Source organism: Sinohyriopsis cumingii, chromosome 12 (genome assembly GCF_028554795.1).
Source record: "Sinohyriopsis cumingii isolate HCF-2022 chromosome 12, ASM2855479v2, whole genome shotgun sequence".
NCBI lineage: Eukaryota > Metazoa > Mollusca > Bivalvia > Unionida > Unionidae > Sinohyriopsis > Sinohyriopsis cumingii.
Window position 1 is genome coordinate 123,374,959 of NC_142972.1, and position 15,485 is coordinate 123,390,443.

Below are 15,485 nucleotides of genomic sequence, written 5' to 3' on the forward strand. Positions count from 1 at the left end.
TACTCTATTGTTTGAATATAACCTGTTCGTGGAAGTGGCAGTCCCTAGCCAATGATGTTACTCTATTGTTTGAATATAACCTGTTCATGGAAGTGGCAGTCCCTAGCCAATGATGTTACTCTATTGTTTGAATATAACATGTTCATGGAAGTGGCAGTCCCTAGCTAATGATATTACTCTATTGTTTGAATATGACTTGTTCATGGAAGCAGCAATCCCTAGTCAATGATATTACTCTATTGTTTGAATATGACTTGTTCATGGAAGCAGCAGTCCCTAGTCAATGATGTTATTCTGTTGTTTGAATATGACTTGTTCATGGAAGCGGCAGTCCCTAGCCAATGATATTACTCTTTTGTTTGAATATGACTTGTTCATGGAAGCTCTATTGTTTGAATATGACTTTATCATGGAAGCAGCAGTCCCTAGTAATGATGTTACTCTATTGTTTGAATATGACTTGTTCATGGAAGCAGCAGTCCCTAGCCGATGATATTACTCTATTGTTTGAATATGACTTGTTCATGGTAGAAGCAATCCCTAGCCATTGATATTACTCTATTGTTTGAATATTACTTGTTCATGGAAGCAGCAATCCGTAGCCAGTCATGTTATTCTATTGTTTGAATATGACTTGTTCATGAAAGCAGCAATCCCTAGTTAATGATGTTAATCTGTTGTTTGAATATGACCTGTTCATGGTAGGGGCAGTCTCTAGCCAATGATACTACTCTGTTGTTTGAATATGACTTGTTCATGGAAGCTCTATTGTTTGAATATGACTTGTTCATGGAAGCAGCAATCCCTAGTCAATGATATTATTCTATTGTTTGAATATGACTTGTTCATGGAAGCAGCAGTCCCTAGTCAATGATATTATTCTATTGTTTGAATATGACTTATTCATCGAAGCAGCAATCCCTAGCCAATGATATTACTCTATTGTTTGAATATGACTTGTTCATGGAAGCAGCAGTATCTAGTCAATGATGTTACTCTATTGTTTGAATATCACTTGTTCATGGAAGCAGCAATACCTAGACAATGATGTTACTCTATTGTTTGAATATGACTTGTTCATGGTAGAAGCAATCCTTAGCCAATGATATTACTCTATTGTTTAAATATGACTTGTTCATGGAAGCAGCTATCTCTAGTCAATGATGTTACTCTATTGTTTGAATAGACTTGTTCATGGAAGCAGCAATCCCTAGTCAATGATGTTACTCTATTGTTTGAATATGACTTGTTCATGGTAGAAGCAATCCCTAGTCAATGATATTCTATTGTTTGAATATGACTTGTTCATGGAAGCAGCTATCCCTAGTCAATGATGTTATTCTATTGTTTAAATATGACTTGTTCATGGAAGCAGCTATCCCTAGTGAATGTTATTCTATTGTTTGAATATGACCTGTTCATGGAAGCAGCTATCCCTAGTCAGTTATGTTATTCTATTGTTTGAATATGACTTGTTCATGGAAGCAGCTATCCCTAGTCAGTTATGTTATTCTATTGTTTGAATATGACTTGTTCATGGAAGCAGCTATTCCTAGCCATTGATGTTACTCTATTGTTTGAATATAACCTGTTCATGGAAGTGGCAGTCCCTAGCCAATGATGTTGCTCTATTGTTTGAATATAACTTGTTCATGGAAGTGGCAGTCCCTAGTCAATGATGTTATTCTGTTGTTTGGATATGACTTATTCATGGAAGCAGAAGTCCCTAGCCAATGATGTTATTCTGTTGTTTGAATACGACTTATTCATGGAAGCAGAAGTCCCTAGCCATTGATGTTACTCTATTGTTTGAATATAACCTGTTCATGGAAGTGGCAGTCCCTAGCCAATGATGTTACTCTATTGTTTGAATATAACCTGTTCATGGAAGTGGCAGTCCCTAGCTAATGATATTACTCTATTGTTTGAATATAACATGTTCATGGAAGCGGCAGTCCCTAGTCAGTGATGTTATTCTGTTGTTTGAATATGACTTACTCATGGAAGCAGAAGTCCCTAGCCAATGATATTACTCTATTGTTTGAATATGACTTGTTCATGGAAGCAGCAGTCCCTAGTCAATGATGTTATTCTGTTGTTTGAATATGATCATTTTATGGAAGCAGCAGTCCTTAGCCAATGATGTTACTCTTTTGTTTGAATATGACTTGTTCATGGACGCTCTGTTGTTTGAATATGACTTTATCATGGAAGCGGCAGTCCCTAGTAATGATGTTACTCTATTGTTTGAATATGACTTGTTCATGGAAGCAGCTATACCTAGTCTATAATATTACTCTATTGTTTGAATATGACTTTGTTCATGGAAGCAGCAATCCCTAGCCAATGATATTACTCTATTGTTTGAATATGACTTGTTCATGGAAGCAGCAGTCCCTAGTCATTGATGTTACTCTATTGTTTGAATATGACTTGTTCATGGAAGCAGCTATTCCTAGCCATTGATGTTACTCTATTGTTTGAATATAACGTGTTCATGGAAGCAGCAGTCCCTAATCAATGATGTTATTCTGTTGTTTGAATATGACTTTTTCATGAAAGCAGAAGTCCCTAGCCAATGATGTTATTCTGTTGTTTGAATACGGCTTATTCATGGAAGCAGAAGTCCCTAGCCAATGATATTGCTCTGTTGTTTGAATATAACCTGTTCATAGAAGTGGCAGTTCCTAGCTAATGATATTACTCTATTGTTTGAATATAACCTGTTCATGGAAGTGGCAGTCCCTAGCCAGTGATGTTACTCTATTGTTTGAATATAACCTGTTCATGGAAGTGGCAGTCCCTAGCTAATGATATTACTCTATTGTTTGAATATAACATGTTCATGGAAACGGCAGTCCCTAGTCAGTGATGTTATTCTGTTGTTTGAATATGACTTATTCATGGAAGCAGAAGTCCCTAGCCAATGATATTACTCTATTGTTTGAATATGTCTTGTTCATGGAAGCAGCAATCCCTAGTCAATGATGTTACTCTATTGTTTGAATATGACTTGTTCATGGAAGCAGCAGTCCCTAGTCAATGATATTACTCTTTTGTTTGAATATGACTTGCTCATGGAAGCTCTATTGTTTTAATATGACTTTATCATGGAAGCAGCAGTCCCTAGTAATGATGTTACTCTATTGTTTGAATATGACTTGTTCATGGAAGCAGCTATCCCTAGTCAATGATGTTACTCTGTTGTTTGAATATGACCTGTTCATGATAGTGGCAGTCCCTAGACAATGATATTACTCTATTGTTTGAATATGACTTTGTTCATGGAAGCAGCAATCCATAGCCAATGATGTTATTCTGTTGTTTGAATATGACTTTGTTCATGGAAGCATCAATCCGTAGCCAATGACGTTACTCTATTGTTTGAATATGACCTGTTCGTGGTAGTGGCAGTCCCTAGCCAATGATATTACTCTATTGTTTGAATATGACTTGTTCATGGAAGCAGCAGTCCCTAGCCGATGATATTACTCTATTGTTTGAAATGATTTGTTCATGGTAGAAGCAATCCCTAGCCAATGATGCTATTCTATTGTTTGAATATGACTTGTTCATGAAAGCAGCAATCCCTAGTTAATGATGTTAATCTGTTGTTTGAATATGATCTGTTCATGGTAGGGGCAGTCTCTAGCCAATGATACTACTCGGTTGTTTGGATATGACTTGTTCATGGAAGCAGCAATCCCTAGTCAATGATGCTATTGTATTGTCTGAATATGACTTGTTCATGGAAGCAGCAATCCCTAGTCAATGATATTATTCTATTGTTTGAATATGACTTATTCATGGAAGCAGCAATCCCTAGCCAATGATATTACCCTATTGTTTGAATATGACTTGTTCATGGAAGCAGCAGTCCCTAGTCAATGAGGTTACTCTATTGTTTGAATATGACTTGTTCATGGAAGCAGCAATCCCTAGTCAATGATGTTACTCTGTTGTTTGAATATGACTTGTTCATGGAAGCAGCAATCCCTAGTGAATGATGTTACTCTATTGTTTGAATATGACTTGTTCATGGAAGCAGCAATCCCTAGTCAATGATGTTACTCAGTTGTTTGAATATGACCTGTTCATGGTAGAAGCAATCCCTAGTCAATGATGTTATTCTGTTGTTTGAATATGACTTGTTCATGGTTGAAGCAATGCCTAGTCAATGATATTCTATTGTTTGAATATGACTTGTTCATGGAAGCAGCTATCCCTAGTCAATGATGTTACTCTGTTGTTTGAATATGACTTGTTCATGGTAGAAGCTATCCCTAGTCAATGATATTACTCTATTGTTTGAATATGACTTGTTCTTGGAAGCAGCAGTCCCTAGTCAATGATATTACTCCATTGTTTGAATATGACTTGTTCATGGTAGAAGCAATCCCTAGCCAATGATATTGCTCTATTGTTTGAATATGACTTGTTCGTGAAAGCAGGTATCCCTAGCCAATGATGTTATTCTATTGTTTGAATATGACTTGTTCATGGAAGCAGCAATCCCTAGTCAATGATGTTACTCTATTGTTTGAATATGACTTGTTCGTGGAAGCAGCAATCCGTAGCCAATGATGTTATTCTGTTGTTTGAATATGACTTGTTCATGGAAGCAGATGTCCCTAGTCATTGATGTTATTCTATTGTTTGAATATGACTTGTTCATTGAAGCAGCTATCCCTAGTCAATGATGTTATTCTGTTGTTTGAATATGACTTGTTCATGGAAGCAGCAATCCCTAGTCAATGATGTTATTCTATTGTTTGAATATGACTTGTTCATGGAAGCAGCTATCCCTAGTAAGTGATGTTATTCTATTGTTTGAATATGACTTGTTCATGGAAGCAGCTATCCCTAGTCAATGATGTTACTCTATTGTTTGAAAATGACTTGTTCATCGAAGCAGCTATCCCTAGTCAATGATGTTATTCTATTGTTTGAATATGACTTGTTCATGGAAGCAGCTATCCCTAGTCAATGATGTTATTCTGTTGTTTGAATATGACTTGTTCATGGAAGCAGCAATCCCTAGTCAATGATGTTATTCTATTGTTTGAATATGACTTGTTCATGGAAGCAGCTATCCCTAGTAAGTGATGTTATTCTATTGTTTGAATATGACTTGTTCATGGAAGCAGCAATCCCTAGTCAATGATGTTACTCTGTTGTTTGAATATGACTTGTTCATGGAAGCAGTTATCCCTAGTCAATGATGTTATTCTATTGTTTGAAATGACTTGTTCATGGAAGCAGCTATCCATAGTCAGTGATGTTATTCTATTGTTTGAATATGACTTGTTCATGGAATCAGCTATCCCTAGTCAATGATGTTATTGTATTGTTTGAATATGACTTGTTCATGGAAGCAGCTATCCCTAGTCAATGATGTTATTCTATTGTTTAAATATGACTTGTTCATGGAAGCAGCTATCCCTAGTCAATGATGTTATTCTATTGTTTGAATATGACCTGTGCATGGAAGCAATCCCTAGTCGGTGATGTTATTCTGTTGTTTGAAATTAAAGACTGCAGCTGTTCTAAGTTCACACTGAATGAATGTATACCATTCATATCTATATTGAATTGTAAAATTAATTCAAAATTAATAGAAATCAGTTTAACGTATATAATAAACTATATATAATACTTTATTTGTTTATAATTTTAATCTTTTTATTTTTATTTTTCAGGTTTATTGAAGAGGCAATGGTGAATCTTGACAGAAGTGACCCAGTGACACAGGAGCATCTTACTGGTGTAATCTATGGGCTTACACAGAAAGTTAATGCTTTCATTAGAAAACATCCGAATCACAAAATGAATCGCCCATTTAAAATGTTACTAATGGCTGCAGAATCTTTAGCCAGATAGGAGCTTCAGAACTTGATAAAAAGTTTAATGTATTCATTCATCAACTAAATGTTGCCCCTGGTTTTTCATTCCAAGGTCTGAAGATACAATTGTCAAGCCTCTCTTTGCAGAAGCTAAACAGAGTGATCAATTTGACATCATTGTTCATGTCCGTCCAATGTCCGTATGTCCTTCCATATCATAGCTTTAGGTAAATGTTGAAGTTTTTTAAGGCTAATTGCAACATTTAAGTTTTTACTTTACAGCTAAATCAAAAGCAGGCTCAACCAAAAGTGCGTCCCTTGTTATAAGCCTTTTAGTTTGATGTCTCATGGAACTAACACATACACTCAATCCTCAGTATGTTACTTAAGATTACCTCCCTTGCCTGACTTTATTCAACTTTCATGTGTATTCATTTATATGTTGCAAGTATTGTTCCTTCTTTGTTCATAACGGCATACTTTGAATTTCCTGAAATTAACTCAGTTGTGAATCCAGTTGTTTATTCCAAATATTCTTACATCGATGTAGTGGAGATTACTGCAAAAACCCTAATCTATCCTCATGTCTGATGCTATCTCGCAAATGAGATGAAGTATTTTATATATTTCTGTGATTTTCAAGCAACATGAATTCTCTTTTTTTCTTTTCTTCTGTATTTTTGTACAGAATGGACTTTATCATTATTTTAATTAATCACTGAATATGCGTTTTGTGTTAAGCGGTCCTGTGCACTTCACATATTGGTCTTTGTTCATTGCATTTATGGTTTATAACGACTGTCAAAACAAACATAAAATTGGATTATACATGAATATAGACGAATTCACAGTTTACTGAAATCAGATAATTTTTTAGACCAATCACTGGAAAAACTAAGTTACTAAGAACTGAACATTGATACTTATGCATACTTGGATACAAATAAAGTTGAATTGCAAACTGAACATTGATGCTTATGCATACTTGGATACAAGTAAGATTGAATTGCAAACTGAACATTGATACTTATGCATACTTGGATACAAGTAAGATTGAATTGCAAACTGCATGGATCCAGATCTGCTGTTGCATACTCCAGCAGCATATTTGGGTCTCTGCAGCTTCTTAGAATTAATGAGTAAACCAAACAACATACACTGTGATCTGCAGTGGATAATATGACAGCTGATCAGGGTCTGTGTTGGATAATATGACAGCTGATCAGGGTCTGTGTTGGATAATATGACAGCTGATCAGGGTCTATGTTGGATAATATGACAGCTGATCAGGGTCTATGTTGGATAATATGACAGCTGATCAGGGTCTATGTTGGATAATATGACAGCAGATCAGGGTCTGTGTTGGATAATATGACAGCAGATCAGGGTCTATGTTGGATAATATGACAGCAGATCAGGGTCTGTGTTGGATAATATGACAGCAGATCAGGGTCTGTGTTGGATAATATGACAGCTGATCAGGGTCTGTGTTGGATAATATGACAGCAGATCAGGGTCTGTGTTGGATAATATGACAGCAGATCAGGGTCTGTGTTGGATAATATGACAGCAGATCAGGGTCTATGTTGGATAATATGACAGCAGATCAGGGTCTGTGTTGGATAATTTGACAGCAGATCAGGGTCTGTGTTGGATAATATGACAGCAGATCAGGGTCTATGTTGGATAATATGACAGCTGATCAGGGTCTATGTTGGATAATATGACAGCTGATCAGGGTCTATGTTGGATAATATGACAGCTGATCAGGGTCTATGTTGGATAATATGACAGCAGATCAGGGTCTATGTTGATTGCCATTGGACCTGACTTACAGGTGAGTATGTACACTATGTAGATCTTATAAGTAAGTCACTGTCCATTATTGTGTACTGTTATTACAGCTAAGTGTTGGCCATCCTCATTTGTAATAGTCATCATATATTCATCTGGAAATATCGTGTTTATTTAAAAGGAGACTTTGCAGTTAGAGTAATCTGTTTTACTGAACAGTTGATATTCACCATGATCTTTGGTATGGAAAATTACAAATATGTCCTTACAACACGGAAGTTTTGTTCAGGTACATTCTGAATATTACTATGCCCGGGCATGCTGAGGCATACATATCTTGTTGTCGTGCAACTAGTGACATGAACAGTATGTGTTTTTATCAAAATATGAAAGAAACAAAAATTAATTTATATTTTTTCATGGAAAAAAAATAGTGATGTCAAAAGGTCATACAATTTGATCATTTCATAGCAAAATATTTTCTTGTTTAACAGATCCACTTCTTTTTACATTGTTGTAATAAAGAATGAATGTCTTAAATGTTCTGTAATTTTGCCTTTGGCTGCCACATCATTTTTTATTCAGATATATAATGTTGAGATACTTTTGTAATTTTTAGCATTATTATGACTAGTGCCTTCATCAATGTTATCTCACCTGATACAATAGTCAATGCTATCTCACCTGATACAGTATTCAGTGGTGAAGCAGTCAGCAATGTCACATTTTTGGTTCAAGTTTTTGGAAGTTTTAAACAATGGGCCTACTGACAAGGATGTGGATGCAGGTGGGATACCTAGTTTACCTGAACTTGTTCTGACAAGCAAAAGTCTATGTTCTTCCACTGCATGACATGTTATATGTTGTAGATATAGGTTGCACTGACTCATTTTGTGCATGAATTACTTAAAAGCTAAGGTCTGCCAAATTTGAAAAAAATGAACAACTCTTATGATCTAAAGGTTTACTGTGTGCAAAGGAACAGACTTTAACACATGGTCATGGATGTTTTGTGAGGCTTGATAACTATGTGATAAACAGTTGATGACAATTTCATCCCTTATCTGTAATCATCTATCTTATCCATTTATATTGAATTCATCTATTTTTTGTATTTTGTGAAAAACCCCACATTCATAGGGTATTTATATTTGTTGATTAAGGACAGGTTCCTATTTATCCACAAAAGGATTGTTCTTTGTAGGGTTTCTAAATTTGTGGTTTGTAACAAGCAAAAATCTATGTAAATTGGTGCCCCATGAAAAACAGGGAATTTCAGAAATTTTTTTTATATAGTGTATAGCAATTAATCCTTGCCAAAAATCCGTCTCCAGGAATTAAGTTTCTCTCTACAGCATGGTCATAACATCTGATGGCTTAAATAGCTATGAGATCCTTTTAAAACTTGCTCACTCTTATTTACTTTTGTATAACTTTCACCCAACTGCAAAACTACATTGGCCCATTTGTACCATACAGTATGCACCAACAGATCTGGGTCTTCTTGTCAAGTCAAAATCATGGATGGGATTGGTTCTTTTTTAGTGGCAAATTAAAAATTATTTTGCTTTATCCTGCCAAGAAATGAGAGCTACCATCAATACTTGCTTTTAAATCAAGTCCAGATACCAACCGCACAACTGCACAGACCCAAATCTGTCATTGCATAATGCATCTGCAGATCTGGTCTGTGCATTTGAGTAATCAGTAGAACAAACAAGAAAGGATCTTTGTTGTTTGCAGTTTGACATGACTTAACAACCCACAACCGTTGGATTTCATGTCATACACTAAACCAACAGAGTGACTGTGGTTTGAGTGTACAGCATATGTTAATAATGTACTGGCAGATCATGCTTTCACTAAACAGCTAAAAAAATTCCTCTCATTTGGGTTTTTAATGGCTTTGTTATTTCCAGGATTTGGAATTATGGGTTTTTCTCTGAACTAGGATTCAACTACACTTACAATAACCTGTATTTTTAAAAAAGACTTGTTATATTGCTGAGGAAAATTAAGGATTTTCTCAAATTTGTTTTTCAAGAATGAAATGAATCCCTGGTGTACAGTTTTAAAATTTGTTATTTTGTTATGCATTTTATGTATCTATCTCAAACAAAAATCCCAGTATTTTTTCAGAAATGTAAGCAACATAATGCAAAATCATAATTGAGAATTTTAGTAAGACATCACCAGCAATTTGCAACTAATTATTTAGTTTCTGCAAGAATGGAACTAATTTTGCAAGTTTTTTTCTTCTTTCTTTTGTATTATTTCTGATGATAGAGATCCTGTGTCTATGAATCTCTTCCAGTGTTGCAATGTGTTTTATGTTTATGCCGTTACAGCAAAGGCACATTGATTTGGTCTTGTCCATTCATCCTGAGAAGCTCCTTGGCACAATTGTAAGAAGTGTACATGATTTAGACAAATCATTTGAAGCTCCTTGGCACAATTGTAAGAAGTGTACTTGATGTAGACAAATCATTTGAAGCTCCTTGGCACAATTGTAAGAAGTGTACTTGATGTAGACAAATCATTTGAAGCTCCTTGGCAAAATTGTAAGAAGTGTACATGATTTAGACAGATCATTTGAAGCTCTTTGGCACAATTGTAAGAAGTGTACATGATTTAGACATATCATTTGAAGCTCCTTGGCACAATTGTAAGAAGTGTACTTGATGTAGACAGATCATTTGAAGCTCCTTGGCAAAATTGTAAGAAGTGTACATGATTTAGACAGATCATTTGAAGCTCTTTGGCACAATTGTAAGAAGTGTACTTGATGTAAGCAGATCATTTGAAGTTCTTTGGCATAATTGTAAGAAGTGTACATGATTTAGACAGATCATTTGAAGCTCTTTGGCACAATTGTAAGAAGTGTACTTGATGTAAGCAGATCATTTGAAGTTCTTTGGCACAATTGTAAGAAGTGTACATGATTTAGACAGATCATTTGAAGCTCTTTGGCACAATTGTATGAAGTGTACTTGATATTGACCATGGGTCTCAAACTCAAACCACCCTGAGGGCAGGCAGTATGAGGGAGTTTTCGATAGCCCAAGGGCCACACCACGTTATTCTCATGACATCTTGTGATGCCAGTCATTTGCGTGCCACAGGATACAGCTTGGTGGGACACATGTGGCCTGCAGGCCACGTGTTTGAGACCCCTGATGTAGACAGATCATTTAAGCTCCCTGGCACAATTATAAGAAGTGTAAATGATTTTTCTTTGCTTGGTTTTATATGGCATATCTTAAATTGTGCACAGGCAAGCAAAGTGTCTTGCCCATAGACACACCATAGCATCCTACCCTGACTGGCTTGATGGTCAGACTCAGATCTACACTCTTTTGGTTACAAGTCGGATACTGCAAGTCACTGCATCTCCTCATGTACTCAAATGAAATTTGTTGGTATTGTTATTATGCATGTACACACACATACACACACACACACACATAATATATATGTATGTATGTATGATGACCTGGTTCTATTTTCATGCTACTGAAACGATTTAAATTCATTAATAAATTGTTGGACATTGGTGCTGAATATAGCATGATTGCATAAAACTGATGTGACATAATCAGGGGAATGTTTGTATGCATGTGTAGATTATATGACACAATTTCATGCTACAGAAGCAAATTTCTTATCTATAAACAAACTTTTTTACCATTTTGGGAGGTGAAAATATTGTTGGCATGAAGTATGGTGTGCATGATGTTGGATGACAGGATTAGATTAAAGGATTGTTTTTATGTCAATTGTTGAAACTTTTTTCTTCATTTTTAAATGTATGAAAACAGTGTTAACATGGTTGCACAAAAACTATTTGATGTTGACAAATTCAATTTGGTGGGCATGTTTTTATGCACATGCAAATGACTTGATTATAATTTCCTTTCTTTTATTGTCAAACCTTTTGGACAAGAGTTTTTTTTTTTGGTGCTGAAATGGGGTATAAAGTGTTTGAATCACAAATTTAGTTTGTATTAATGTTTTATATCTTCATTCAGATTTCAGATATGTAGTATTTGCAGAGGTGCCAACCTCTTTGCTTTGCAAAACTGCTATAAATTTTTTAGTGAAAATTCCACATTCCAAATTATGTTGATGAGATTACAAGAAATGAAAATTTATTCTGGATAAAATTTTGAACACTAATATTTTATATGTACACAGGTAGGGACAAAATTACTTTAGCACAAACATAATAAACTGGTTCAGTTAAGTTTATTTCTCAATGTAAAAACATGTACATAACAATAAATCGGTCATTTCAACTAATTAGCTGAAAAATGACAGCAGAGATAAAGTGAAAAGAAAGATTCCAGTAATTCATGAGGACTAATTTTAATTTATTGTTATGGTTTTGGAATTTGAGAATGAAATTTACCATTTATCATCATTAAACCTTCATTATTTTTGACTGAACTGGTATGTATGTGCTTACAGTAGATGTAGTATGACTGTATGCGTTTGTTACATTATTTGTTCCATTTGGGTTGCCTAGGGTCTGTAAAATTGATGCCATGATTCCAGATAAGCATTCTCAGTGGTTGGTATTTCTCTTGCCTGGATATAAAGGATACTTTTTTTTGTAAAAATATTATATATTATTAAACATTTATACAGAAGTGTTATCCAAGGTGAATACATGTACACGAGAAGTGTTATCTAAGGTGAATGCATGTACACATGAGAAGTGTTATCCAAGGTGAATACATGTACACATGAGAAGTGTTATCCAAGGTGAATACATGTACACATGAGAAGTGTTATCCAAGGTGAATACATGTACACATGAGAAGTGTTATCCAAGGTGAATACATGTACACATGAGAAGTGTTATCCAAGGTGAATACATGTACACATGAGAAGTGTTATTCAAGGTGAATACATGTACACATGAGAAGTGTTATCCAAGGTGAATACATGTACACGTGAGAAGTGTTATCTAAGGTGAATACATGTACACATGAGAAGTGTTATCTAAGGTGAATACATGTACACATGAGTGTTATCCAAGGTGAATACATGTACACATGAGGAGTGTTATCCAAGGTGAATACATGTACACATGAGAGCTCAGATAATAGGTACTAAATCTTGCAGTTTGTTTTAATAAACTTGAAAGTTTCATTTAAGATATTTCTGAATTGAATTTTTTTCCTTCTTAAAACTACATTTCATATTTGATTTGAATAATCATGTGTGTATGTATTATACTTAAGTCATGAAGGAGGACGTGGCAAAGGTTTCTTTTTATAATCTGATTTCAGTATCATATGGCTAACAACCAAAATCGACATTTAAAATCCAGTCATTTTGTATTCTACTAGAAATTAATGAGATGTTAATACTCATCCCCAGATTGTCAGGAGAAGGAATCTTGTGATGGATTAATTTCAGCACTGTTAATACAGCATGTCCTCAGTATAATGCCCCTCATTTTAACATGAAAACCCCTGTCATACCCCTGTCTTCATAGTAATCGATGTATTCATCTATCTTTCCATTCTTCCATCGAGCACTTGTTAGTACAATTAGTTCCAATTTTGGACAGATTGCCACGAATCAATCTTGTAATTACCTGAAGATGTGTATATTGACATATCACTTCACTCCCACAATTTTTTGGGTGTTATGCTCATTTTGTCTAACAGCAGTATATGACATAAACTAGTTACATGACTGGTCCCACAGTATCACCTGAAAAAGCACTTTAAGAAATCATTTTGCTGTTGTAAATTTTTTTTATCTTGAAAATTTGAAAATATGTTCATCACAATATGTGCATATTTGCAAATAACTTTGCCCCTGCCATGTTTGAGTTATTGCCCCTTTTTGTCTATTTTTATTATTCAGTCTCAGACATGGTCTTTTTAGTGCAGTTAGTCACCAGGTTTTTATTTTTTCATGGGGGTGGGGGGAATTACTAGGGAAGTTGCAGAATAATAATGATTATTGTCTAAGATGTGCAAATCAAGATATCTCTGCTCACACAGCTTTTGTGTGAGTTATTGCCCCTTTTTGAACTTGTGCTGTGCTTGGCAGTCATGTTAGTGCAACCAGTTCTGCCAATTTTTCTCAGTTTTTAGCTCTACTGGTCACAAATGAAAAGAGCTTATGGGATGGTCTGCTGTCCATTATCCAAATTCCATCTCTCTCTCTTTATCCAACACCCATCTCTCTCTCTCTATCCAACACCCATCTCTTGGCACAAGTTTGTTACCACTACTCCTCCCAAACTACTTAGAATAGTGCCACAAAATTTGACACATGCATGCCTCCCAGGATTGAGCTGGTTTTAAATGAAAATGATACTACTCAGACATCCAGTTTTAGCCACTGCAGCCGTCATCTTGGAAATATATCACTACTCCTAAATGTATGGTCACATTGACATGGGGTATTCGCCAAATGAATTATCATGATCTTAAGTCAAAATGATGTGGCCTCAGATATGACAATCATGGCAGCCATCTTTAAAGTCTTGTCACTACTCTGCCGTCATGGGGTTTTCACCAGAAGACTTTTTATGGTGTCTTTTAGGTCATGAATGAAAATTATGCCAATCTATCATCAAGTATGATAATTCATGGCCTTCACACTATTTTCAGAAGAGTTGTGTAATTCTACTGTTGATCGGGTTGTGTGATGCAGGGAGTATAATTACATAAACAAATTACTCACCCTTGCTCTAGTTTAATTTTTTACAAAAATGTAACAATATTGAGACTGATGAATCCGTTTTGATTGGGACAGCACTAAAAAAAACTTTCATGATAACTGGGAACCCTTGTTTTAACTTAAAAGAATTTTAACAATATTAAGGCAGACATTTTGAATAAATAATCCAATTTATCATGGTTCTTGTTACAGTAAAAGTATGGTATTGATTCCATTTTACTAAGTGTTTGTAAATTACTTGTGTACTTTATGATGAGATAGCATCACAATAAGGTAGTATAGTTTGTGGCTTCCCATGAACACTATAATAAAGGAACACTGTATATTTATCGTGTACTTTATTATGAGTTAGGCTTTCTATAAGGTAGTACAGTCTATGGATCCCCACGATCATCATTATAATAAGAGATTACTGTGTTGAGATGAAATTTTAATTTCTTTCTTGCTTATTCCAGAATAAATATATTGAAATTTTAAGTTGGCTGCTGATGGAAGTCTTCCATGTTCTCATTATGATACAGATGTTAGGGGTATTTCTTATACATGATTTCCCAAGGTTGTCTGAGTGACATGTTGATTATTTAAGCTACATGTGGTCAGATTTTTTAATTTACTTATCAACTATTGTTTTATCTTTTACAAAGAAAACTGATCTGAGTGAGGACAGAGACTAAGTATTAATCATGGTTTTAGTTTAAGGGTATCCAGAATACAGTTATGTTGTATATATATTTTTATTTGAATATTTTGTATCGTGCTCCAGGTCAATGGCATACTGATTTGTAAAGGTTTGTTTTGTAAGTCATGCAGAACATTTTGTTGTTAAATACTACTATTAAATTGTGTAAAGAAATGAATGTTTTTTGTTGTCGTTTTTCTGATGTTTTTATTTTTGTACAAAAATCTTTTTAGTTTATTTTTTATGCTTTCTGTAGCTATGACTCCTGGGCTTTCTTAATTTGGATTTCCACTAAAATCATGCTTTTATTTGCTGCATGAGAATCTTATTTTAGATAAGCTCCTTGTGTCAGCTTGCATTGCTTTGTAGCAAAAGCTGAGAGAGACACATAATATTAAGGCTGCAGTGTCATCCATTCTCATAAAAAAAGCACATTGGTAAATTTTAAAACTCCTTTGATTTGT

The 15,485-nt window shown here is 34.9% G+C and overlaps 1 protein-coding gene across 1 annotated transcript in view; it reads left to right on the top strand.

Moving 5' to 3' along the window:
• LOC149787383 (enhancer of mRNA-decapping protein 4-like) overlaps window positions 1–15,199 on the top strand; it is a 143,279-nt gene extending 128,080 nt beyond the window's left edge. The window contains exon 29 of the mRNA XM_089977973.1: window positions 5,700–15,199. Coding sequence (XP_089834099.1) covers window positions 5,700–5,880 — 181 coding nt within the window. The 3' untranslated portion in view covers window positions 5,881–15,199. The remainder of the gene's footprint in view (window positions 1–5,699) is intronic.
• The last annotated feature ends 286 nt before the right edge of the window (window positions 15,200–15,485 follow it).